Source organism: Mesoplodon mirus, assembly GCF_964341445.2.
Source record: "Mesoplodon mirus genome assembly, chromosome: 2".
Lineage (NCBI taxonomy): Eukaryota > Metazoa > Chordata > Mammalia > Artiodactyla > Ziphiidae > Mesoplodon > Mesoplodon mirus.
The window spans coordinates 120228491-120255799 of NC_138977.1; the positions used below are offsets into that span (position 1 = coordinate 120228491).

General features: G+C 43.5%; 2 protein-coding genes and 1 pseudogene across 4 annotated transcripts; 1 reads left to right on the forward strand and 2 right to left on the reverse strand.

The window, feature by feature from the left end:
* Positions 1-4165: 4165 nt before the first annotated feature.
* SPRTN (SprT-like N-terminal domain) lies at positions 4166-16929 on the reverse strand. Of its 2 annotated transcripts, XM_082635184.1 has the most exons (6): positions 16808-16927; positions 16412-16701; positions 15307-15406; positions 10967-11095; positions 7549-7816; positions 4166-6303 (listed from the first exon to the last, which is right to left on the reverse strand). In XM_082635184.1, the coding sequence occupies exons 1-6, from the start codon at positions 16808-16810 to the stop codon at positions 5543-5545; spliced, it is 1551 nt and encodes a 516-aa protein (XP_082491310.1). In that variant the 5' UTR covers positions 16811-16927; the 3' UTR covers positions 4166-5542. The 2 variants fall into 2 exon arrangements, with proteins under 2 accessions (XP_082491310.1, XP_082491311.1); XM_082635185.1 differs by lacking the exon at positions 10967-11095 and having other exon boundaries at positions 16808-16929.
* A 168-nt stretch (positions 16930-17097) lies between these two features.
* Positions 17098-21878, forward strand: EXOC8 (exocyst complex component 8). Its single transcript, XM_082635165.1, has one exon. It carries the CDS (start codon positions 17195-17197, stop codon positions 19376-19378), a length of 2184 nt encoding a protein of 727 aa, XP_082491291.1. The 5' UTR covers positions 17098-17194; the 3' UTR covers positions 19379-21878.
* A 2971-nt stretch (positions 21879-24849) lies between these two features.
* LOC309798616 (transmembrane emp24 domain-containing protein 2-like) lies at positions 24850-25655 on the reverse strand (annotated as a pseudogene). The gene has a single exon. The product of its transcript is annotated as a transmembrane emp24 domain-containing protein 2-like (transcript).
* Positions 25656-27309: the final 1654 nt, after the last annotated feature.

Consider the following 27309-nt stretch of genomic DNA (forward strand, 5'->3'; position numbering starts at 1 on the left):
AGGGCAAAAACACAGGGCCCCCAGCGCGAGTGATGGGGATACTGACACCTCACACCAGTGCATCGCAGCGCTGCCCGCTGGAGCATCAAGGGGAAGTCTGGATGAGACTGAAGGGGGCTGTGTGAGGAATGAACCATGTCTGGGACAGGGGAGATGTCTCCTGGAGGCTTGATGATAAAATGAAAGAAGAAAGTAAGGGTCTTAGAAAAGTAAAATTACAGAATCAGGTGAGACTCCGAGCCCCTACCACCTCACAAAGAAAAGTGTCATCTCTGAGAAATACCGTATTTCACTGTTCCAACAGAAGAAAACACTCTTGAATCAGAAACCCCTCATCCTTGCCTACATCGAACCAACTGTTTCTGCAAGTCAAGGAAAAGAATACCTTTCAAAATGAGCCAAAAAGGGAAGAAAATATCTACAAACACTACTATCTATAAGAAGAAAAAAAATGAGAAGTATAGCTGCTGAAAATTCTCCCCTCAACCATAAGGCGGAAGAAAACTGCAACAATATTCGGTGTGAATTAAATATCCTCCAACAGAACTTGGCAGGAATAAAAACTAACACCTGAAATTCGAAATTCAAAATCTCAGAACAAAAATGGACCAAAAGACTCCTCAGGAAGCTGTGAAACAAGAGTTGATGTAACTCAGTAGAGAAACTGAAAATGACAAAATTAAAAAGATTAAATTGTGAGGTACCCCAGGAAGAATAGATTCAACTGAATATATAATGAAGTTCATTAAAAAATAAAAAAGTAGGAAAGCAGCCCAAAGTACAAAATAAAACAGGCACAAAGAGTTGGAAAGCAGAATGGACACATACACACCTGCTATACCAATGAGAATGAACAGTCTACAAATAACAACACCGGTGGCTCTCACAGACATGCCAAGAAGCTAGACTCTGTCATCCCCTCGGGGATCCTATGGAGGTGGCTATTTGAGTATCTGATGTTAAGAATGCAGCTGAACAGGTGTCTGGGTGCATCTTAACTTATCTATGGAATTATTTTAAATGCATACAAGTACATAAAGGAATCCTGTGAGGAATCTTTTGTTAAAAAAATCCATGTAGATGCATGTAGATGCAGATTTTCATGTATTTAGTTTGCAAGGCATGCTTATAACCTGGAATGATTTGGGTCTTAAGAATATCCTATCTTGAAAATACAAACTTTGATTCTTCAGGGAAGTGTGGGGAAGAGTCAGTGTTACATTAAGATGTTTCTGCAAAAGCAGGTAACAATGGAAGTTGAGAAATGCCTATTAGCCATTTCATTCACTTAACACCAAGAATTTAACAACAGGCCCCTCTTCTTTCTCCTAGACCTCTGATACAGGGGCAAAGGACATTATGTCCTAGGAAGCTTTCAGACTAACCTAGATGATACACAACAAAATAAGAAGTGCCAGACATTCAAAGGAAGAGTACTGATTTTGAAAGCAGTAGGAAATATAGGTCCCACCGTGTCTGGAAGACATTCTGTCGGGGAGTACCATGTTTTACCGTATGTTAAGTGTTCAGAGTGGAAGGTGAAATGAAAACAAGTCTAGGGAGATTATGGTGCCCTATAGATCAGTCCTCGTTTGTTTGAAAAAGCACATACTCTTTGGCCATGCTGTGTCCCCTCCTCAGGACTTGAGATCCTAACCTATCTTCTCCCTTTATGAGTCAAAATTAGCAATTACTGTTCCCGTTGAAGTTTCTCCCTTATATCCTTTTGGCTTTGCTTTGCCTTCGGTTTTTCAGAGAAATTTAATTTACTAAGAGCGCCATCTGGTGTTCAGTTAAGCCAGAGGCTATAAATCTTTTGGTAGGTTTATTAGCACCAGAACTGAAGAAAGCAAACAGCAGCTTGTTTCTGTATTACAGTCTACAACGGTGTAAATTTTAATATTGAGATGATTCCCGAGTCAATTAAGAAGATCAAGTCTTTCACTTTTCATATCAAAAGGTGTGTGATGATGGGCCTCCCTGGTGGCGCAGTGGTTGAGAGTCCGCCTGCCGATGCAGGGGATACGGGTTCGTGCCCCGGTCCGGGAGGATCCCACATGCCGCGGAGCGGCTGGGCCGGTGAGCCATGGCCGCTGAGCCTGCGCATCCGGAGCCTGTGCTCCGCAACGGGAGAGGCCACAACAGTGAGAGGCCCGCATACCGCAAAAAAAAAAAAAAAAAAAAAAAAAGGTGTGTGATGATGTGTATGGAATTATGTAACTTCTAACATTGTAGTGGAATGTTAGAATGATAAAAGAAAACCAGAGCTGATCTCCATATTGCATCCTTTTCTATTAATTTCAACTCCCCAGGCAATTTAATCTGTAATAATAATTGTCCGATAGAGTTTCACTTCATGTGGTCGATATGCTACTTAGTCAACAACAAACACAACAAATTGCTAAAAAGGCACCAATAGCCTTAAGGACAAAAAATTGAGACAAAGAACAACAGGAACCCACTGCCCCTCAATAAGGACTAACTGCAAAAAGAGCTCCGCTTTTTCACCAAGCAGCCCAGTGAGAGGAGGAGATACCGCGTGTGCCCCAGGCACGGGATCCCAGCTGGGTACTAAATCTGCAGGAAGATACAGCGCCTGTTTCACTCTGACACTCTAATTTACTTAAAACTCCTCTAAGCTTTGGGGAAAACAAAAAACAAACAAACAAACAAAAAGAGCTTTAGGACAACGGGATACTCTGAGATTTTTGTCCCATTTTCCCACCCACCTTAGAATTTCCAGTTAGAATACGCATTTATAGCCTACTATGAAAGCCTACTATACTTTCTAAGTCTAAAGTTGCTTTGCTAGATATTGTATAATATTGACTTTAAAAAACACCGATTTTTTTTTTTTTTTTTTTTTTTTTTGCGGTACGCGGGCCTCTCACTGTTGTGGCCTCTCCCGTTGCAGAGCACAGGCTCCGGACGCGCAGGCTCAGCGGCCATGGTTCACGGGCCCAGCCGCTCCGTGGCATGTGGGATCTTCCCGGACCAGGGCACGAACCCGTGTCCCCTGCATCTGTAGGCGGACTCTCAACCACTGCGCCACCAGGGAAGCCCTACGCCGAATTTTTATAGAAGTAAAGTCTGCTCCCCTTCTCCCCACCCCATCTCTCCAACTATGAAGGGCAACAACATTTAAAGGTTGACCCCAAATTACTAGCTGTTATCAGGATAGGAAATTTGCTTTAAAAGGAAAAAACAAACCAACAGAACAGAAAACTATTTTTTTTTCTAATATAAATGAAAGATTGGGGAGTATCAGAATTCTGAGCGATTGACACAAAGGCTTATTTAATCCCAAATTTAAAATTAACTTGTTTTCTTGCCAACTAACATATTCCCATCATCCCTTAAAACTGACCAGCTCTTGATTTTACAACCCGAGTATTTCTCGAACCCATCCTGTCTCCATCCCTGCCACTGCCCCCCTTTCTTCCTCCTGTCTCTGTTGCCCCCGGAGAACCCGTCAAAACACTTATCGAATGTTCCCGGCTGGCTTACAAGCCTTCCCAACCCTCACTGCACCAGCCCCACGTGAATCAGCAGATGATGTGTTATGAACAGGGGCCATACAAACTGGATGTAAAGCACAGAACGTGACAGATGGGTCTTTCTGCCCTCAGGCTCTGTTTACACTTGTCCTGTCTGCAGTCCTTCTCCTTCTGCCATTTTACCCCTCACATCTTACATACACTCTGTCCACTTGGAACAGCTTAGTTCTCCCAGTCGAATGTGCCGGTCTGTTTCCAAGTCTTTGTGTTCCTTCTCTGTGCAAGGCCCTTTCTATCCTCCCCCCACCCCAGGCGAACCTGACTTGCCCTAGAAGACTCAACCGGATGTAGAAGCTGTCTGCTCCATCCCCTGAAGCCCTGGGCTGTTAATGCCGATTGCCCTCTTAAGTTCCCACAGCACCCGGCAGAAGCTCATCAGAGCACTTACTATGCTGAAACCACTCTGCTTGTCTCACTCCCCAACTAGGCGGTAAAGCTCCTTGAGGACATGGGCTCTTACTTATTTCACGGCCCCAGAACCTTGTACGGTTTTGCACCCCTCCGCCCCCAAAAGTGTTTAACTGCACAAAATTTGTTAAATTGAAGTAGAGAAAATGATCCTCTATGAAAGTGTAACGGTATATATTCAACATAATACACATTTTAAGTCATTTATCTATAAATATTTATTAAATACTATTGTTTAACTTCATGCTTAAGAAATATAAAAACTCGTAAACACTCAACCGGACAGGCTAAAATGAAAAGGACTGACAACAGCGCTAAGACTGCTGAACAAGAAGCTCTCAGACGCTGCTGGCAGGACTGTAAACTGGCAGCATTTACTAACGCTAAACATAAGTGCACCTGGTGACCCTGCATTCCAGACTGGGGATATGCTCAGCAGAAATGAGTAAGAATGTTCTTAGCATTATTCAGAATGGCCAGCCCCAAATGAGATAATTCCAATGACCATTAATATCAGAATTAAAAAACTCGGGCATATTCATACAAATACTACAGAGCAATGAAAAGACTGAGCTTCTGCTACCCATAGCAACAGAGGTACTACTTCATGAAGTTTGAAAGCAAGCTAAAGTAACCTGTGGTGACAGACGAAAACAGTGGTTACCCTGGGGTGGTGGCTGTTGACTGGGAAGAGGTGCCCATAAGGACACTTCATGGCAACTGAAATGTTCTCTAACTGCAGCTGGGTAGTGGTCACTCAGCGGGGAACCCAGCTGCACCTTATGTATGTAAAGTCATGTTGCAACAAAGTTAAGAAAACCTGTGAACTAAGGCCCTGAAAATATGCCAACACACTGGTGGTAGAGCCATGAGACAAAGTAAATTGATCAAACTATCTCTGTCCCTTTGCTGGGACGTGGAGAAGAATGTTTTTTAAAAGAAACATACTTTTTTATGTACACAAATGGCATTCCCAAATGGTTTCAACTTTGGCTTAAGGTTCATGATACTGTTTCCAGATGATGGTCCACTTGTACATAAACTAGGCAACTTGGTTATGTTATATATGCCAGTTACCTAGTACTGAGTTTTAACCAGTTATTTTGTTAAAATTCTGAGAAAACAGCTCAACTCTGGCCTACAGAATTACAGTGGCTATTTGTTACTAGCAATATTCCAAAAGAAATTTATTTTACTCTGCTTATCTACCTTAACCTAAAACCTGCTTCCACCTTTTAGTGAAACAGAGAAATAAAAATCTTTGTAATATAGGAAATGTATTTCCTATTAAAATTTTGAAGAAAAAAAAAAAAAAAGAAAAACCAAAAACCTTGAGTACGGGAAAACAACTAGGTTGTATTTTTGGTCAATATGTCCGATACTATGAATATTACCAGTTCTGGGAATGAGTTTTAATATTAATAAAGGAATATTCAATTTAACCAAACACCTGACAGGATTCCTCACTGACTATTTTAAGGAAAATATGAAAATAAAAAGATTAACATTTAAATACTTTTAAAAGAAAGGACAAAAGTATCTAAAAATTATACATGTAGGTGTCCAAGCAGCAGAGACTAGGGAAGTTTTCCCACTTGAGCCTTTCTGACTTGGAGGCTATCACTTTCAAGGCACCAGTCCAAGTGCTCGTTAATCTGAGACTCCAAAACTTCACTCTGACAAACAGGACAGTGAAGCACTTTGCTCTGACTAGATGAACTGCTGGCATTCTGCGTTGCAGCTGCAGGACGTGAGCCACACTTTGGATCGTTACCACCACTCCGTGTTTGCTCTTTCGCGATAAAAAAATTGTCAAAAACAGTCCTGTCTTCGAGCCTGCGTCGTTTACTTGGTAATTCATCTTCAGGCCCACCTGCATCCTGGGGTGCAGTCACAGATATCGATTCCACTTTTAAAGGATTTCTTAGGGATACCTTAGAAGACGTCACCCTCCTTTGAGAACTAGAAGAGACCGAGCTTTTAGTGATGTCACCAACCGTGGGGCTTTTCGTCGGAAACCCACTCACACTTCCGAAAGCCTTGTGCTTGGAGACCGACACTCCCGAGAAGTAGCTGCTTAAAACACCTTGGTGACTGGAACTGAGAGCAGCAGAGACTAGGGAAGTTTTCCCACTTGAGCCATTCTGAACAGATGTCACCTCACGTTTTGAATTGGGTCTTAAGGCATTTGCTGAATGGTCCTGATTTAAAAGATCCTGGGTTTTAACAGCATGTGAGGTGATACATTTCCCAGATGAAGGCGAATTGCTGGCTCCCCCTAGAACATACTCTTTCCCACTGAAAGGGATTAACTGTGTCTCCCCTCTGTTCGGTTTACCTGCAAAAGAAGCAAATAAGATTCTTCCTTGGCTCAAAATCAATACCGTAACAAACATTAAGCTAATGGATAGCTTTTCCAAATGAAGAAATACTACTTCTGTTCTGCATTAGAACTATGTTGTAATTATCTACTAATGGGAGACGGACAATCCTCAGCAGTCAGAAAGCTGTGGTACTGAGAAAACATAAAGGACAAAAACACCCTCTCATATTTAGATAAGCAGTTCTATCACGCAAACATCAACAGCAAAGTAACTTTTACCTTGAAAATTGCTTTTAGTATTCTTAAGTGTCATTCCAGAAAGGGACAATCTGCTACCGCATTCTTATCTTCCCAACTCACAAAATTGAGGGCATAATCTCTCCATGTAAATTCTTCTATAGCTTCTCAACTTACTAATAAACACTTCAGATATGACAAATACAGCATATGTCTGAGAGTCCTCATCACATCCAATCCACAACTTCCCAAGGGAAGAAGCATTAACTTTAGTAACCTTGTTACCCCTTCAAAAGGCAGTTACTCTAGGGGCTTCCCTGGCGGTCCAGTGGTTAAGACTTTGCCTTCCAATGCAAGGGGTGCAGGTTTGATCCCTGGTCAGGGAGCTAATATCCCACATGCCTCCTGGCCAAAAAACCAAAACATAGAACAGAAACAATACTGTAACAACTTCAATAAAGACTTAAAAAAAAAGTGAGATTATAGAGCTAAAAAAAATTAAAAAAAAAAAGGCAGTAACTGAACTGCACAGGAAAGGGGTAAATCCTGAAGATGAAGCACTAACGTAATACATGTCATATCCTTTTCCCATTCTCCCAATGAAAATACGTACATCAACAGAAGTCACTTGGATAGACTCCAACTGATAGGAAGGGGTGCAGCTAGGACTTACGTTCCGGGCATTGTTATCTGAATTACTGTTTTCATTCTGACAACCTTTTTGCCTTCTGTTTCTATCCTAATGACCCAGTGAGTCAGGATAGGGAAAGGGACTTTACCCTCAAATTTTAACAGTGGAAACTACTTCTACTTTTACTCACATCTATACACAGCAGAGGATATTTTTCTACCATCATTTCATGGACAATGGGATTTTTTTTTTTCCCCTTAAGTCCACACTTGAAAATGTCTACACTAGAAACGATCCTTAAGCTTATCTAATGCCAGTTCTCTGATGGACAGTACTGTCTTTGCGTTACAGCCACAGCCGTGGAAAAGCTGGAAGAATATAAGCCGAGTTACCTTTATTCTCTGCTTCTGACACTGGCTGCTTTCCTCGTTTTGTTTTTCCTTCGTGTTTTTTTGAGTAGCCCTCTGGTTCCTTGATTTTTATGTAGGTGCCTCCACAGGCTTTCTGGTGCTCAGCCCACCAGTAATCACGAGCAGAGGGCGCCCTGTTGGTGGCGCGTAACACGTAGCCGTGATATGGCTGCTTGTGCTGACACGGCCCATTGCAGCGCCACCAGTGTTGCCGGTACTCATTCACCTCCTCGTAGAAAGTATGGTGCTCCTGGGTCGAGACAAAGTTGTCAGCATTAAGTAGGCAGGTTAACAAGTGTAAGAAAATATATAAGCAATATATAAGCAGCGCCCGCCCCCTTTTTTAACTTTCCAGTTTCCCAGAGCTTTCTGAAGCTGTGTTTTGGGAAAGACAGTAACGATATTTAGCTTCTCTTCAAAAGTTCATTTTAATGGGAAACAGCAGCACTTAATTTAGTGCTTCATAAACTGTGTAAAGATAGAAAAAGGTGAGACTAGAAGAGAAGAAAATTAAAAATAAAAAACCCAAAAAGCTTCTATAAATGCTAAAAGTTTTAGAAACCCTATTTCTACACGATGAAAAACTAGGATAAAGACAAGATTTTATATAATGCTGTAGTAAATAAGAATTGTTCCCACTGCCAAGCTGAAATCTTCCCCTGTAAGTAACCAAAGGGTCCTGAGGACTGTTTCCTGTAAATGCTGGACCCAAACACAAGCCCCAGGTCTCATGAAGCGTCTGTCAAACCCGCCCTGCACATGTGCCCGGCTCCGCCCACTTCTTCCTAATAAGCCTTCGGGCTGTCATTTTATCTGACTATAGGTGAAAAGCTCTCCAGGACCTGAATGTTCTCAGCCTGTACCCCTAGTGGCTATTACCGGCCTGGCACAGGGAAGGTGCTCAGTGTTTGCCGACTGAGTGAAAAGCTTCATTGGGTCAAATAAAATTCTCTGTAAATGTGCTTTTCAGTCCTTCAACAGGATCCGTGTGTTTCACCCTCTAGGTGAAATCTTACTTAGAACCTAAGCAGGAGACAGACAGGACGGCTAGCCCTCCCACCTCGGCAGTACTGAGGATGGCAGGCAGGGCACCATTTGAAATTGATACTCCCGAATGCCTGAGCACCTTTTCCTCCTGTCCTCTCAGTGAAACATTACTATTTATATAAGATAAGGAGCAACAGCATATGAGTTTTGTTTTGTTTGTTTAAACCAAGGCATTTAACTCTTTAGTAAAGTCCCCTTGTGGGAAAGAATGCTAAGCTTTCTAGAACTCTACAGATAAATAGTTTCATAATCACCATCTCTCCATTATAAGCAAACAAACTCTATTATTTGGCAAGCACGCAAACAACGCAAATGATAGTAGGTGCACAAGAGACTGGAGAACAGAGGGTCTGGGAGCGAGGAGGGCTGTAAGACCTGCCCGCTCTCTCATGTTGAGAACACCCCGCTTAACAATTCAGCAGCAAAGACCACAGCGAACTGGATCTGTTTTGCTTCCAACTTCTGTAATTCCTATAACCTGGGGATGTAACTTTTTAACAATGTAGTCACTAAAATAAAATTGTTCTCAAAGTGGATGCCCTGTGGAGTGTGCTATAACATGATGTAACCCGTGAAAGCAAGGGGTGTCCACTTGATAAAACCTCCTAGATGAAAACACACAGACATCCAAGGTAAAAGGGCATATCCTCTTCCAACTGAACAGGAAGTATACTAGGATTCTGCTTAAAGTGTGAATTCTGATGAAGAAACTCAAAGTCTTTTACACTAGCAACTCGTAATTCTTTTGCTAATCTGGATTTTATGTGACTGTGTTAATGCAAGCCACTTCCCTGATGTTGAAGGAACTCTGTCCGGTAATTAAATCTCTCGGGCTTCCCTGGTGGCGCAGTGGTTGAGAGTCCGCCTGCCGATGCAGGGGACACGGGTTCGTGCCCCGGTCCGGGAATATCCCACATGCCGCGGAGCGGCTGCGCCCGTGAGCCATGGCCGCTGAGCCTGCGCGTCCGGACCCTGTGCTCCCCAACGGGAGAGGCCACAACAGTGAGAGGCCCGCGTACAGGAAAAAAAAATGAGCTCTCTAGAAAATTAAACTGACGGCTAGAAAATAATACACGGAGGGAGAGCACTTCTCGCTTTCCATCACACTGGCCTTTATTGCCTTTTTTGGGGGGGCGGGTACGCGGGCCTCTCACTGCTGTGGCCTCTCCCGCTGCGGAGCACAGGCTCCGGACGCACAGGCTCAGCGGCACGTGGGATCTTCCCGGACCGGGGCACGAACCCGTGTCCCCTGAATTGGCAAGCGGACTCTCAACCACTGCGCCACCAGGGAAGCCCCTTTATTGCCTTTTAAAGGAAGGAAATATCTAAACACACCAAGGCATTTAATCTTTGTAGGAATTAATATTTCTGTTTGGTTCCATTCAATTCCATATTTGCTAAGCGCCTGCAGAGGCACTGTATTACGCATCTTATGCAGAGGTATGTAAAGATAGGCAAGAGCCACCCCGTGAGAGGTATGAAAGCAGAATAAAATAGTGTAAAAGGTTCAATATCTGCTGAGTAGGTTCCGAGGAGGGAGAAGTTGTATCTCACTGTAAAGATGGAGATCATCTTGACAGAAAATAGGAGAAGTGGCATATTTTAGGAAGAGGGTATATGAGGACAGGCACGGAGGTGCAAAGTCCAGTTAGAAACGTTAAGACATAAGCAGGGGGGTTGCAGAAGGTAAGAGAAAGGGAAGAGCAAGGTTATCTGAAAAAATGAATCAGTAGTAACAAAAACAACTAATATTTAATGAGTACTCAAACTGTGCTAAAACGTTTTGCACGTACTTCCTCTAAGCCTCACAGGACCCAACAAGTAGGTGCTGTCATTACCCTCCTTTCACGTGACTAAACTGAAGCGTAGAAGAAATCAGCGGGTGCCACAGTGAATCAGTGGCGCCAGCGTCTGGACGCAAGCAACCTGACTCCTCCTGCTTTTTTGACCCCAGGCTCCGCCACCTCCTACAATATCATGCAGAAATACGAATCAAAGACTTCTGATGAAGGGAATGACATATGAAATGGTAGCAGAATATGGGACTGGAGAAGGACGCGACAATGAGGCAACAAAATTAGGAGCGGATTGTAGTAGTCCAGAAGAGAGGTACGCAGGCCTGCAGTAACCCTGTGCAACATGCTGCCCTAGTTGTGGCTGGAGGCACCAGGGTACCGCTGGAGTGGCCGCCCTTCGCCTACGTGGTCCTCGACAAGCCAGGCCGCTTCTCTGGGCTGTTCACCTGCTGTGGAAAATCCTCAAACATAGCATTCGTTTCTACCCAGTTCTCTATTTTCAGGAAGTACTGAATAAATAACTACTGAAGATCATAAATGTGTGTGGCTTTATATACCGTTATATTGGCTCCCGTCAGGCGATTGATGCGATGCATATGTTTACAAAACTCCGGACCGTGCCCGTCCCGATCTTTATCGTTATTCGTGACAAATAAATAGGCATGTATCATTTCATGCAAGAGGGTCTGAAACAGAGAACAGTCAAATTAATTTGTTACGGTGCTTTTGAAAATAAAAATGCATTTTCTTACTCTACCTGGGGTCTTAACCTTCTTTGGATCACAGGCTCCGTTCAGATACTGAACAAAGGCATGAACGATCTTTCTAGAACACTTACATAAGCACTCATTCACAAAACTTTGCCTCTATAATATCCAAAGCTCTGTAGGTCCCAGGCTAAGAACTCCTGTTCCAAGAAAGCCTTTTTAATTATTAATCAAAATCCAGTAGAAAAGACTGACAAATTCAACTATATGAAAATTTAAAAATTCTGTATGGGGAAGAAATTTTATAAGTAAGCGAAAAAAGAAACTCAGAAAAATATATGTGCAACCATCTCACAGCCTATTAATTCCTAAAATATACAGAACTCCTAAAAGTCTACAGGGAAATGACCAACAATCCAATTTTAAAATAGGCAAATGTCACAGACAGGTCAGAGAAAATGAAACACATATGATCCATAAACATGTGAAAAACGTTCAACGTCATTTATAAAAACAGAAATGCAAATTAATACATTAGTATACCACTTCTTGCTTATCAAGATTGGCTAAAACTCCTGAAGTTTGACACCATTAGTAAAGCTAAGGGAAAATAAGCACTCCCATGTATCACTGGTAGGAGTGCAAAATGGTACAAATTCTCCTCTCCCTGGGGAGGAGAATTTGATAACATCTAACAAAATTACAAATCCATTTATCGTTGAACTCAGCAATACCCAGGCTAAAAATGAAAGGCCGTACATATGAGGTATTTTCTCGGTGGCACTGCTTACAAAAGCAGAAGAGTGAGAACAGTGCTTAGCAATAGGGGCCTTGTTGAAAGAAGAGCCACGTAATGAATTCCATGCAGCCATAAAAAAGAAAGAAAAATTTTTCTGTGAAATGATTTGGAGGAGGCTACAGACTATATCATTTTAATGAAAAAAGGCAAAGTACAGAAGAGTATACACAGAATTTTGTATAAGAAGTATGCTGGGCTTCCCTGGTGGCGCAGTGGTTGAGAATCTGCCTGCTAATACAGGGGATACGGGTTCGAGCCCTGGTCTGGGAGGATCCCACATGCCACGGAGCAACTAGGCCCATGAGCCACAACTACTGAGCCTGCGCGTCTGAAGCTTGTGCTCCACAACAAGAGAGGCCGCGATAGTGAGAGGCCCGCGCACCGCGATGAAGAGTGGCCCCCGCTTGCCACAATTAGAGAAAGCCCTTACACAGAAATGAAGACCCAACACAGCAAAAATAAATAAATTAATTAATAAACTCCTACCCCCAACATCTTAAAAAAAAAAAAAAAAAAAGAAGTATGCTATGTGGTGGGGAGGGGATAAGAGTGGATATAAATATTGGCAAAACAGAACAACGATAGAAAAAAGAAACTAATAACAGTATCCTTTAGTAGGGAGAGAGTTCAGAATAGAGGGATGGGGGAGATCAAGATTTCTTTGTGTACAGCTCTCTATAGTTTTGGGATTCTGAATCATGTAAAAATTTAAAACAAACAGTAAAACCTGCTCATTCCACACCAAGGATGCAGTAGTTTAGGTGCAAAGTTAACAAAAGCACTTAGGGCTGCTATTTCATACTTTATTCTAAAAAAAAGTGAATACAAAAAGTGAAAATCATAAATGTCTTTAAAAGCATAACTTTTTCATAATCCTCCATAGTTTTGTGAAAAAAAGAATTTCCATCAGAAGAACAAGACTGGCATTAATGAATTTTAGTCTTACAAAATTATGCTGAACAGCAAAATGGGAGAATCAAACATTTTAACTTGGTTATTATGAAACCATCCCTTTTAAAATTATCAACTCTATCTTTTCAAGAAAATGCCACCCTATTGAGACTTAGAGTCAAAGGCCATTCTACATTTCAGACGTCTCTCAACATTCTAAAATAATGATAACTATTCTCAGAAAGGAGAAACTACTTAGGTTTCTGATTTTTGGTCCAATTTAAACACATCTCGAAAATGGGACATGGCATTATACTGAACACTTCTATTTTTATATATCTACCATTTTCCACATTTAGGCTCTACACAACATGTAGAGCCTAAAATACCAAATACTTCTATTTCCCACCACTGTTCTATATCTGGCCCAAAACAACTACTTCTGGTCCTAAACATGCCGTAAGTTTAGTGGCCTCACTTTTGTTCACAGCACTCCCATTCCTTCTGCCAAGATAGTCTCCTCTACTATGTGTACATGTGAGAATCCAATCTGTCCTGTCAGGCTCACCCCCATGTTTTGGTTTGCAGTAGTAACAGTTTTAAGGGGACAGGACAAGAACTTTAGGGCCAGGGAAACCAGAGCCTAAAGCAAGGATCTGGTATTCATTATCCACGTGACCCTGGACAAGTTACAACTTGCTCCTCACCCTTAAAATGTAGATATCCTAATCTTGCAGGGCTGTGGTAAAGGCAAACACTAGAATAACCAGGTTAGTCCAGCACACAGTAGGCGTAGTGATGTTACTAGTAATGAAATCCACATCTCTGAAGCTTTTCTTGACCTCCTCAACCAGTTTAAGTCGTTTCCTTTTCTGAATCCTACTGATTGTAATTTAGGCAGCTACTTTCAATACGGGCCAGAGTCCCCCTATTCTTCCTCTGTCCACCTTCCTGATCTGATGTTAGAACTTTCTGCCAACAGCAAATGCTCACTTGAAGCATTAGCACCTATTTCCCATTTTCTTCTTGCCCATTACCTTAAAAAGAAAAAAAAAACTGTCCACGTGTTAATTTAATCATTTATGCAACAAATATTCATTAAGCAGTTTTCAGTTAGGGCTGTTCCAACTAGGGCTCCTGGTAAGGTTGATCTGGTTAATCATATTGTTCAACTTTTTTTTTTTTTAATTTTTACTATGTTTTTTTTTCTGCTTATTCATTTAATTACCAATGGAGTTGTGTTAACATCTGCAACTATGACTGTGGATTGATTATTTCTCTTTTTGTTTCTGCTAATTGATGCTTCATGTCGTTTAAAGCTATGTTATTACTTTTAGGGTCATTATGTGTTTTTATTTAATAGATTATTCTATCATTATAAAATGTCTCCCTTTTTTCTAGTAAAACTCCCCCCCTTAAAATCTTTCAACTAATACCAATAAAGCCATAACAGCTTTCTGTTGTCTAGTATTTGGATGATATATGCTTTTTCTCATCCTTTTATATTTAACGTGTCTTTATTTTAAGCATGTCTGTTAATCTAGGAGGTCGTTTCATGTTTTTAACTGGAGTGTTTAGTCCATGTACATTTAACATAGTACTGCTGTTTTTATGTGCACCTTTCTCTTTGTTAGTCTGGGCTTTGTTCCTTTATTCCTTTCTTTCTTATTAATTGAGTTATTTCTGTTGTACCATTTTACATTTAGTGGCTACTTACCTTTTTAAAACTGTGGTAAAAAGAAAAAGTAACATAAAATTTACCACCTTAACCATTTTAAGTGTACGGTTCAGTAGTGCTAAGTACATTCCTGTTGTTGTGAAACCCATTACCTTTTAATATCCTTAAAAACATATTTCCAAGCATGTTTTAACTTATTTCCCATCCAACCTCTACCACCTATGCCCTCTAGTGCATACGTTGCAGGTGATATAATTGGGGCAAGACCACTCACACTGGCTGCTGTATCTTGGGGATCTTCAGGCAACTATTCGACTCCACTAAACATACTCTTGACAGCTCCCACGGCTCCGTTTTGCTAGCAGGAGTGACCGCTAGCTCTAGATACGCAGTGTGCCCTCACGCTGCCTTGTTCTGCCAGCTCAGCTACACGTCCTGGGAGGACACCATGGCGGCTGAACACAGGAGAATCTGTGTGTCTCAATACAAAGATCTGGATCCTAAGTTTTTCTCTGCTTCTAAACCAACCACTTTGCCTCTCTGAACCTTGATTATCTCATTTGTAAAAATGAGGACAACACACCCTGAACATAATCAGGATACCGGTAAAGATCAAATTGGGTGATGTACCTGAAAGCCTCTATCTTCGAAACACGATAAGAATATAAGGTAATCACTATTATTTGCCCCACAATAAAAGTTCTCAGTGAGGGAAAACGGGTTTTTTCTTCTTCACGTGCACAAGTTAATTTACAGCAGTCTAAACCAGTAACAAGCGTTTCTAAATTACTGAGCTAAGCATCGGGTTCACGCAAAGAATACCTCCACAAGATCCTTTCTTGGTCTCAACTTTAAGAGGGGTTCACTGAGTCGGATGGAACACATTCCGCCCCTGCCTTCGTAAGTGCATATCCCAGCGCTCCTGGAAAACAACCACCACAAAAAGGTCGCTTAGCAAAGATACGCGAAAGGGAAGCGGACGGGAAAGGGCAACCGCCGATTCCTTCTCGCACGGTCCAGACTGAGCGGGCTCTGGGGCGGGCTCTCTTTCGAGAGCGCACGCGCAGCCGCTCGGCGGGGCGGTCCCTGCCTTTCGCGCCAGTTAGGGAGGCAGGCGAGCAGCAGGGACTCCCCGAACCCCAGCCGGGCCGTAAGAGCTCCAAGAAGGCCGTCCCGTTCTGCCGCTCCCTGCCTCCTCTCTACACGCCACCGTCGGTCCGTCGTCGGTGGCCGTGACGGCCAAGTCTCCAGCAGCCTGTGTCCAGAAGTATCGAGGAAACCCACATACGCGGCAGCAGGGCACTAGAAACAGACAAACGTCTCACACCTTCATGTCTTACTTCAGGGCGCTTCGCCTCCATCCAAGAGCAAGCGCGGTGGCCTCGAACCGCACTGTCAACTTTCCAACTCCGTTCGTATGCAGGAGCAGGTTACCTGGAGCCGCTTTTCCCGGGCTCGGCGTGCCGAAAGGGCTGCTTTGACTCGTCCCCCGCCCCCACCCCGAAGATCCCCTGGACCCAGAAGTAGGGAAACGCCAGCCCCTTCCCCACCCTGACCCGCGAGCTCACGGCCCAGCGGCGGTACCCGCCGAGCCCGGCAGGGACTACACGCGTCCCGGGGAAGAAAGCAAGTCGCGGCCCCGGCCTCCTTTCTCAGGGGCAGCTTTCGGCTGCTTCTCCCGCCTGGGTCCCAAAGCGCTCCCGTAAGCCCTATCAGAAAAGGGTCAGCTCATCGTCCTAACGCCAAGGAACGTCCCCTTACAAGACAAACCGCCGCGGGGTGGGCCACAGGGCTCCCCTGACGCTGTCTGGGCGGGACAGAGAAGGGCAGGGAAGGGACACAGGACCGAGGGGCCGCCTGCCCCCAGCTCCAGAGCGCGGGCTGAGGCCGCCGGCGCCTCCCCGCCCCCGGCCGGCTCGGGACTCACAGCGTCATTCGCGTGCTCCACTTCACCTCGACCGCCCCCAGAAGGCCCCAGAAGAAACGGTCGTTGAACTGCACAAACAGGGCCTGCAAATCGGGGGTGGGGTCCAGCAGCTCCCAGGCCGCGTCCACCAGAGACAGGGGCTCCTGGGCCGGATCACGCTCCGAGACCTGCAAGTCCCACTCCTCCTGAAGCCGCAGCGCCAAAGCCAGGTCCTCATCCGTGGTTGCCGAGGTCCAGGCCGGGGGACTCCACGTCCCGGAGCCTCGGACGGCCGCCGGGTCGAGCTCCTCCTAGGAGATACCGGCCCGCGGGTCAGCCCGCCGATTTCGCGAGACTCAGGCAAACTGCCTCGAAAACGGAACTTGTCCCAAACGCCCAAAAAAAAAAAGAACTCACCATGACAGCACCTCCCAGTGGGCTCCCGGAGGCAGGTTTCAGAAACCTGCTACCGGCTTCACGGTTCGCAAGTAGAGTCAACCGACAACGTTACGCTCGATTGTGACGCAGTACCTACGTCTCTCTGCCCCGCCCTCCACTGGCCTCCGCAGTAGCTTCTCCGGCGCATGCGCCCTAGGCCGCTGGCGCTGCTGCGCAGGCGGTGCGCCTGCGCCCGGCCTCTTGCGTAGGCGCAGTGCCTGAAGTTCATACCCGGGCGCATGCGTGCTCGCCTCTCTTCCAGCCTGCTTCCGCAGCCCTGGAGTTGGACCCGGCTTGGGTGGGCCTCGACAGCGGCGGCATCGGCGACGGCGATAGTGACAGGGACTGCGTGAGTCCCGGACGGAAATGGCGATGGCGATGCCAGACAGCGGGGCGAGCCGCCTGCGGCGGCAGCTGGAGTCGGGCGGCTTTGAGGCGCGGCTGTACGTGAAGCAGCTCTCGCAGCAGTCGGACGGAGACCGAGACCTGCAGGAGCACCGGCAGCGCATCCAGGCGCTGGCGGAGGAGACGGCGCAGAACCTGAAGCGCAACGTCTACCAGAACTACCGGCAGTTCATAGAGACGGCCCGCGAGATCTCCTACCTGGAGAGCGAGATGTATCAGCTCAGCCACCTGCTGACCGAGCAGAAGAGCAGCCTGGAGAGCATCCCGCTTACCCTGCTGCCGGCTGCCGCCGCCGCCGCGGGGGCCGCCGCCGCCTCCTCCGGAGGGGAGGAGGGGGGAGGTGGCTCGGGGGGCCGCGACCACCTCCGGGGCCAGGCTGGCTTTTTCCCCAGCCCCGGGGGCGCCTCCCGCGACAGCTCTGGGCCAGGCGAGGAAGGAAAGCAGCGCACTCTCACCACCCTGCTTGAGAAGGTGGAAGGTTGCAGGCACCTGCTGGAGACGCCGGGACAGTACCTGGTGTACAACGGGGACCTGGTGGAATACGAGGCGGACCACATGGCCCAGCTGCAGCGGGTGCACGGCTTTCTCATGAACGACTGTTTGCTGGTGGCCACCTGGCTGCCACAGCGGCGGGGGATGTATCGCTACAACGCCCTCTATCCCCTGGATGGTTTGGCCGTGGTCAATGTCAAGGACAACCCGCCCATGAAGGACATGTTCAAGCTGCTCATGTTTCCCGAGAGCCGTATTTTTCAAGCGGAAAACGCAAAAATCAAACGAGAGTGGCTGGAAGTGCTGGAGGAAACCAAGAGGGCCCTCAGTGAAAAAAGACGCAGGGGGCAGGAGGAGGCAGCTGCCCCTCGAGGGCCACCGCAGGTGACTTCCAAGGCTGGCAACCCATTTGAGGACGAAGACGACGGCGAACCAGCTGTTCCCGAGGCAGAGGAAGAGAAGGTGGACCTCTCAGTGGAATGGATCCAGGAATTGCCTGAAGACCTGGATGTCTGTATTGCCCAGAGGGACTTTGAAGGGGCCGTCGACCTGCTGGATAAGTTGAACCGTTACCTGGAAGATAAGCCCAGCCCACCTCCTGTAAAAGAACTAAGGGCCAGAGTGGATGAGCGTGTCCGCCAGCTCACTGAGGTGCTAGTGTTTGAACTCTCCCCGGATCGGTCCCTGAGAGGTGGTCCCAAGGCTACCCGCCGGGCGGTTTCTCAGCTAATCCGGCTTGGCCAGTGCACGAAGGCTTGTGAGCTGTTTTTGAGAAACAGGGCAGCAGCTGTGCATACTGCAATACGCCAGCTTCGCATTGAAGGTGCCACTTTACTCTACATTCATAAGCTCTGCCACGTCTTCTTTACCAGCCTTCTGGAGACCGCCAGGGAATTTGAGACGGACTTTGCGGGCACCGACAGTGGCTGCTACTCTGCCTTTGTGGTCTGGGCGAGGTCAGCCTTGGGCATGTTTGTGGATGCTTTTAGCAAGCAGGTGTTTGATAGTAAGGAGAGCCTCTCCACAGCGGCTGAGTGTGTAAAAGTGGCAAAGGAGCACTGTCAGCAGCTGGGCGACATCGGACTAGACCTCACCTTCATCATCCATGCCCTCCTGGTGAAAGACATACAAGGGGCCTTGCACAGTTACAAAGAAATCATCATCGAAGCCACTAAGCATCGCAACTCTGAGGAAATGTGGAGGAGGATGAACTTGATGACTCCAGAGGCCCTGGGGAAACTCAAAGAGGAGATGAAGAGCTGTGGAGTGGGTAACTTCGAGCAGTACACGGGGGATGACTGCTGGGTGAATCTGAGTTACACGGTGGTTGCTTTCACCAAACAGACCATGGGCTTCTTGGAAGAGGCACTGAAGCTGTATTTCCCGGAGCTGCACATGGTGCTTTTGGAGAGCCTGGTGGAAATCATTTTGGTTGCTGTTCAGCACGTGGATTACAGTCTTCGGTGTGAGCAAGATCCAGAGAAGAAGGCTTTTATCAGACAGAATGCATCCTTTCTGTATGAAACGGTCCTCCCCGTGGTGGAGAAAAGGTTTGAGGAGGGTGTGGGGAAACCCGCCAAGCAACTCCAGGACCTGAGAAATGCATCGAGACTGATTCGTGTGAATCCCGAAAGTACAACGTCAGTGGTCTGATACCTGGACCTGTTTATGTGTATCCGTGTATATTGCTTATGGATTATTTATATTAAGTTGCAGTAGCATATTCTTTATAGTCTCAAACATGTCTTAAAAATAAAAGATGCCTTCTCGGATAGAAGTGCAAAATCAAAAGGAGAAAGAAAAAAAATGTTAAATTAAGGCCATATGACAGAAACATTGGAATTATTAAAATATATAATATGCTTTCCTTTTAAATTATGCAGCTCTCTAATGCATATATCATCACACTATAGCATTTCAGCTTATCCTTTGACTCACGACACACTTTCTCACAGTGCAGATTATGCAGCGCTGATAAACAATTTCTGTAAATACAGAGTTTAAGTATGTTGTGAATGTCTCCCTGTTCACAAAAATGTTAGGTTTCTTAGGGTACTGTGCCATATAAAACCCCCTGTGCCCTATACTTCCACACCTTAAAATGTGTCTGAACAATTTGGGGGAAAGAAAGGAGTTGAGGAAATTGGTTTTAGGGTAAACTTTGGTCAAAAGAATTCCTTCATGAAGGTAGCTAGTGTGTGGACTTGAGTACTCCAATCCTTATAGAGCACAAGAGGAAGCTGTCATAAACACAGTTCCAACGTAATTTAAATGGTTCATCATTTTTAGCTGCTAATTAGCAGCTTGATAACACTTGATTTGGGAGCATTTACTTGAAAATCTTAAGAACTATCATCAAATTTTTTTTTTACATATTTCTGAGTTGTCTGAAGTTCCCTTTTATCATATTAAAAAAAATAAAAAACAAGACACATTGAAGAACCTGACAGCGCTTTGGTGTGGGTTACACATAGTGGCTCAGACTTCATGCAAGTGGGAGAAAAGTTTTCAGATTTCAGGGTCTGGGTGGGTGGGAAATTAGGGAAAATCCTATGCAGACCCCACGGTGTTCTTAAGTATGACTGCTTTGAGCAGAAATTTGTTTTTGTTTTTTTGTGGCTAAGTGGATAGCTTTTCGTGGCTAAGGGTAAGTGTTTTTTCGTCTCACAGAAAAATGAAACAGTGTGCCCAAAGGAAGGGGGAAAAACCTTTGGTGACTCCTAAAATGCTCCAGGCTGCATTTTTCATGTTTTATTTTTAAATTTTATTAGTTTCTCAAACTGAATATAATGCTTACTTCAGATTGTTTAGTAAACAAAAATAACTAAAGAAATTTGAGCTTCCCGAGGTTTCTAAACTTGCATCCATTGTATATTGATTATCTGGCCTTCCTCATACCTGGAGAGAAACTGCTAAGACCCATTTTTCCCCTAACTTCTAGTTGTGATTCTTGTCCCTAAGTGTCATTTCTGATACCGATGACGTGAAAAGGTCGTTTCTTTTATCTGAAGGAAAATAGTGGTATTAAGACTGTGGGAATTATGTAAAACCTAAAATAGCTTCTAATAGCAGGTTAGGGTTGTAAAGCTCCTTGACTTAATTACTCATATGCCAGACGAGCCTCTTATTTTATATTTAGCTATGCATATCTAAAAGGTTGAAAATTATCAAAGTTAAAGATTTTCTTTGACTTTTTTTCACATAACTTTAGCATTTACTAGATAATAACCATAACTGGATATCTCAGTTGAACAAAAACAGTTATAATCTGCCTTTTTGTTTTTTAAGATCACTGGAAACTTGAATTTGATAAAAATTTTATGATTATTTTATGCCACTTAAAGTTTCCAAAATTATATTGTATGAAACATGTATTGTGTCTATATTTGATGCTGGGTCCATGAAATGATACTTCTGAAATCAAAACTTCTCTTACGGCATGAAGTGTTAAAAACCTCAGTGCATATGCTCTCAGATGCTATTTCAATGGTAGCCTTTTCACAGAACTGTCTGCTTTTTAAAACTGGAAGTACAGAATTTTCTTCTGTTAAAAGTTGTGTGTTCCTTAAAGTTGTAGCTGGAGGAATTAGGCTGTTGGTGAATCAGTTTGTGTGGGAAGTTGATTAAAGACCATCGATGTTGCAACGTGCCTTTGTGCCAGGACAGAGCAATTTCACTGCATTTCCTCCAAGTGGGGTCAGAGCTCTTCTCTCTAGTTCTCGTTCAGTAAGACACCAAAACAAGGTCTGAAAACGGAATGCGGTTAGAGATTGCCCAAAAATATAGTACATACGGTATTATACCAGTTAAGTGTTGATTGCCTTGTCTCGGTTGCTTTGAAGATAACACTCACTGGAGCTTGAAATCAGACTTGATTGAATTAGTGTTGAAGAAAGATGCCCTGTGGAATTAAGTCTGTTTTTGATTAAAGCCTCATCTCACTTAAGTGCTGAAAACTCACTTATTTTTGTTTAGAACACTACCTATCGTTGTCATCAGCACTTGTACTTTGCAACTTGCTTTCCTGGGATTGGGAATTCCGGACTTGACGTGTAGTATAAAATCAGTATGTGTACATTTTGCTTATTGGTATGCTGTGATCTGAGGGAATCTGAAATGTTTTACCAAAATAAAGCTGAAAATTTTTCTTACACTGGATAAAATTGATTGATATTACAATGTTATATTTATTTCTTTTCTTTAATGAGGATTTAATATTGTTATGTTCATGTTACTGAAATGTTTTAAAAGCCTAGGTTTTCTAGTTTTTGTTTTTCTATATGAGGAGTAATAGGTACAAAACTGTTAGCTTATTTAAGTAAGTGTTCCGCTACTATCAGAATTGTGAATTAAGTCAGATGGCAACTTTTTAGGATTCCCTTGAACGGGAGATTTCAGATGTACAAAATGTGAATTTACTCTAAAAACTGGGTGTTAGGGACTTCCCTGGCAGTCCAGTGGTTAAGACTCCATGCTTCCAGTGCGGGGGGGCGTGGGTTTGATCCCTGGTCAAGGAACTGAGATCCCACATGCCACGGGGGTGCAGCCAAAAATAAATAAGTAAGTAAAAATAAAAATATAAAAAGGGGGTTTCATACTATCTGCACATCTTTAAGTGAAGAAAATATAATGTGGGCTATATGACCTAGGAACTAGGATCATAAATGACAAGGATCTCCTTTTTTAAAAAAAATAATACGTGGATATTGTGGGAATTATCACGTATAATTGATTTAACAGTATTTAGGGAATGCTATGCCTCACATTGACTAAAATGCGGGTGGGAAGGACAAAATAACGTTAAGCATGCTTTCACTTAATATGCTTAAAAATTGGTGAAAATAGAGAATAAAAATTTGGAAAAAATAAATTAGCAAATTAAAGGCAAAACTATTGCAAATTAAATTCAGCAAAATTAATTAGTTTATCAATCAATCAATAAATAATTGCAAACCGTGTTGGGTGAAAAAAAAACCACAAGACCAAAAAACCTGCGTGTCGCAGTTTAAGTGCCATGGGAATGCTGAGAAGGAAGAGAGCAGTGTTATTCTGAGGAGTTTGGAAAGGCCTCGTGGAATTGTTGGCCTTGGAGCAGGTCCTGGAAGAGGGGACAAGATTTATGAGTGCAAGGAAGATGGGCGTGCAAGTGTGAGCAAAGACGTGCAGCAGGAGTGCGTGCGTGCTTGGGACAGTCTTGTGAAGGAATGTCACTGTCACAGCGCCGTTGCAGATATGCTAGAGATTTGAGGAGAGGAACTCTGTGTCTGTAATGCACCCCTACTAAGGAAGCTTCCATCGTGCAGAGGGTAGGAGGTAAAAAGTCCACTTCATCCTGCCCGAGCCCCTGGTGACCCCCTCAGCATAGGTGCCACTTGTAAGAGTTTCTCGTACATCTTTTCCCCAGAAATTGGACTGTACAGCACCTACTGTTGACCCTCTTGCTCTTACTCGGGTGCCACCAGTTCAATATTTCTCAGAACTGCTCACATCAGTACCTCACCGGGCTGGATTTTTCTGTGATTGAACAGCATTCAATCACAATGAATGGATCTGTCAGGATCGCGCACTTTCCAATTACTTTGCTGTCTTCAGGTTTTTTTCAGGATTGCCAAAAATCCTGAAAAAAGCTCTCTATGCATGTATCTTTGCTTACCTGTGCGACTGTGTCTTAGGACACATTTCTAGAAATTGCTCGGCCAAACCATACATTTTAAATTTAGGTAAATGGGGCTTCCCTGGTGGTGCAGTGGTTAAGAATCTGCCTGCCAATGCAGGGGACACGGGTTATGAGCATTGGTCCAGGAAGACCCCACATGCCTCGGAGCAAATAATTTACATCTTTTAACTCAATTTTGAAGTGTTTTCACACACACACACACACACGCACACAAATTGGCATGCAACAGCTGTCCTAAGGTAAAACACAGTCACCTTAAAACCGTTGCAAGTATTTTCACCCAAGGATGAAAAATTGTTTATCCTGAACGTGAAAACCTGTAACAAATTTAAATTAATTATATAAAACTCGTTACTTGTAGTTTTCCCCTTGCAAAGATCCAAAAAAATAAAGTCCAATTAACTAATATACATCAGTCACAACATGGTCCTGGATCATCCCCACACCAAAACTAGATGCTCCTTTAATTTTAAACCCATCATCAGAGACCAAGAGAACATCATTTCGTTTTATACAAAACAAAATTCACATGTGCCGAAAAAGAAAGAGCCAAAAAAACTAGAAACAAAAACCCTAGTACTGACAGTAATGCTCAGTACACTAATTAGTGGCCAAAATACCACTGATCAAAAATAAAATAGTGTGGGCTTCCCTGGTGGCGCAGTGGTTGAGAGTCCGCCTGCCGATGCAGGGTATGTGGGTTCGTGCCCCGGTCCGGGAAGATCCCGCATGCCGCGGAGCAGCTGGGCCCGTGAGCCATGGCCGCTGAGCCTGCGCGTCCGGAGGCTGTGCTTAGCAATGGGAGAGGCCGCAACGGTGAGGGGACCGCGTACCGCAAAAAATAAAAATAAAAATAAATAAAATAAAATAGTGGCCGTATATCACTGCAAAGAAATCCAAGAGGCTTTTAACCCTTTGGCATCAGAAATCCAGATTTTTCCAATTATGTGAATGTATACCTCCTACGTGCCAAGAATAGAGAAAGTGTTATGTGCCGTCATAGAAAGAAAAAGAACTACCGTTCACTGCACCACCCAGAGAACTGGCTTTAACAGAGACTTCTTACAAGGTTAGGCAGAAACCAAAAAATAGTTATTAGCTCCTTGTGTCATCATTTTAAGTGGAGGTGATTGAGTTCTAAGGTTCAAAGTAAAACTTTAAAGGGGAAAAAGGTTAGGCTGGATAGAAAATGTCAAGATTCAGATTGTTGTTTCTGGTGAGGACTCAACAAAATGAAACTTTAATGACTTGAACTGCAGGATAAGGGATCCCAAGAATGCAGTCATTCCTAGTAAAGTGCTATCAGTAAAGTACTATCCTGAACAAACTGCATTTTATGATGAAAACAAAAGGAAAGAAGATATAATAAGGACTATACACCTATATTCCACTCACAGTGTTTGAGTTCTGGAAGGACCTGTATAATGAAGGAAGAATTCAAATGTGAAATCATGCCAATCACATGTCAAATTTTCACTATAACTTTCCCAAAAAAGTGTTTTCCCCCAATATCTGTTAATCACAAAGAAACAGAAGCTGTGAATGTACAGTTCAGAAAATAAAAATGGAGAAACTAATGACATCATTATGACAAAGATGTTTGGTAAACAGTGAATTATGACTTTGGGATCATCAGGAAAAGGCTTTTTAAACAACCCTCTGGACTTCAAAAAATCTCTTCAGGTAGATCTGTCCCAGTGTCATAGCAACTAGAACAAGAACTTCAAAGAAGGACCAAAGGACCACTCTGCTGTTTCTGTTGTCATTGATTGCTCTGTGTATTCTCTCCCAAACTTCCATGTATTCCTGTTCATGCTTTACAGCCGTCATCGCCACTGTGAGCTCATTAATCATTTTGTCTAGCTTGTTCTGTTGAGCTTCTGTTTCCATGTCTTGTCCTTTTGGAGCCTCCCCAGTATCACTGTGAATACCACTTTGTCTTTGGGGTCATAGTGGACGTCCTATTGCTAAAACAAAACTTATTATGTTCCATCCATGTGAGCAGCAAATGTGTATTTCCCCACTGGACTCCCGGTCTCCTTTATAAATTCCTGTATTATCAGGCCCTGTAACCTCCACGTCGATGTCCAGGAAGCTGCCCTTGGCCACCTCCAAGATGAGGCCCATCTCGGTGCCCGAGGTGACCGGCTGGAAGAAGCACTTCTTGGCATGCCCGTCGATGCTGACGAAGTAGCCCGAGGCCGTGGCCCGGAGGGCGGCTAGGAGCACCAGCAGTTCAGCGAGCGTCCTCATGGTGGGGCTGGGTCCGAAGCCAGGACCCAGGACCGGGACTGTGGCCTCCAGAGTATTCCGATTGTAATAAGATTTATTCATTTTTACTCATCTGTGAAAAAAACTTACCAAGCTTTGCTTGTAATTTTTATGAGTGAGATTCAGCAACCTTGTATTTCTTTTTTTATCAAGCTCCCTACATCTGTCCTTTGCCATTCTTTTCTTAGATGATCTTTGTCTTATGATTTTGTAGTTTATAGTATATTTAGGAAATTAATTTTTCATGTGTACTAAGTGTTACAGATATTTTTCCCCTCGTTTGTCATTTATTCATTTATTCATTTATCTATTTATTTATTTTTGGAGTACAGTATATGTTAATCTGTTATGAAGCCAGACTTACCTGAGTTTTTTCTGTGTGATTCCTATGTTTTCAGTCAGACTTTGAAAGGCCTTACTCACTTTCGGATTCCAAAAACATTCATGCTTTTCTTCTAGCAATTTAGTATACTGTAGTATTTTAAATTTTGCTCCATCTGTAATTTGTTTTAAAGAATAATGTAAGAATCTCATTTTCCCACAACTATCAATAATTAGCAAATTGCTGCAGTAATTTTGAATCATCCTTCTTTTTTCCCCCCTTACTTGAAATGCCATTTTATTAATTTATTATAGTTGTACTAGATGTGTATCTGGGTACATTTTGGGCTCTATGTTCTGCTTCACTGATATTTTGATTTCTGTGCCATTATCAACCTGTTTTAATTGTAGATTTGTAATTTAATAACTGGTAGGACTGGTCTCATTCTTCTGCTGTTTCACTTTTTTTCTAAGTATTCTTACATGTTTATTATTCAAACTGCATTTTGAATAAGTTAATGACATTTCTTACCATCCTCCAAAAGAGCTGGCATTTTGATTGAAATCATATTGAATGTAGACTAATTTAGGGAAATTTGACATCTTTATAATTTTGAATCTTCTTATTTATTTATGCAAGTGTACTTTCATATTTCAGCAGCATTTTCAAATTTTCTTCAGGTAGATCTTGCACGTTTCTTCGTGAGTTTATTCCTCGGTACTTCATCTGTAATGCTTTTGTGAATGAAATCTTTAAGAGCTTTCCAGTATATAATCACATCACCCAAATAAGGATAATTTTGCCTCTTAAATTTTTACACATCTTATGGAGTTCTCTTAATATTCTATATTAAGTTGAACATCCAAAACTATGTTAATCATAGTTTTTGCTTGATATTAATATCAAGGAATTAGAAATTATACCAGATATGTATCTACTAGAAGTGTTTTTCCTGTTTTTTTTTTTTCCCTCAAAGCCTGATATTGGCTTTTGATCATTACGTTAAGGAAGTGATCATCTCTTCCAGTTAACTAAGAGTTGTGGTTTTAATTTTTTTAGGTCAGGAATGCATGTTGAATTATCAAATGAATCTCAGCATCTAGTGAGCTAATCATTATTTTTCTCCTCTGTCATATTAATTTGGTAAGTTTTTTTTTTTTTTTTTTTTTTTTGCGGTACGCGGGCCTCTCACTGCTGTGGCCTCTCCCGTTGCGGAGTACAGGCTCCGGACGCGCAGGCTCAGCGGCCATGGCTCACGGGCCCAGCAGCTCTGCGGCATGTGGGATCTTCCCGGACCGGGGCACAAACCCGCAT

What these genes read in the sequence shown, in the direction of transcription:
- SPRTN (XM_082635184.1), bottom strand. An exon ending in TGGAGCACGCGAATGACGCT is followed by an intron (nt 15,407 to 16,411) that starts GTGAGTCCCGAG and finishes GTTGTTTTCCAG; the next exon opens with GAGCGCTGGGATATGCACTT. An exon ending in TGACGGGAGCCAATATAACG is followed by an intron (nt 7,817 to 10,966) that starts GTATATAAAGCC and finishes GTCTCGACCCAG; the next exon opens with GAGCACCATACTTTCTACGA.
- EXOC8 (XM_082635165.1), top strand. Translation starts at nt 17,195, where the DNA reads ATGGCGATGGCGATGCCAGACAGCGGGGCGAGCCGCCTGCGGCGGCAG.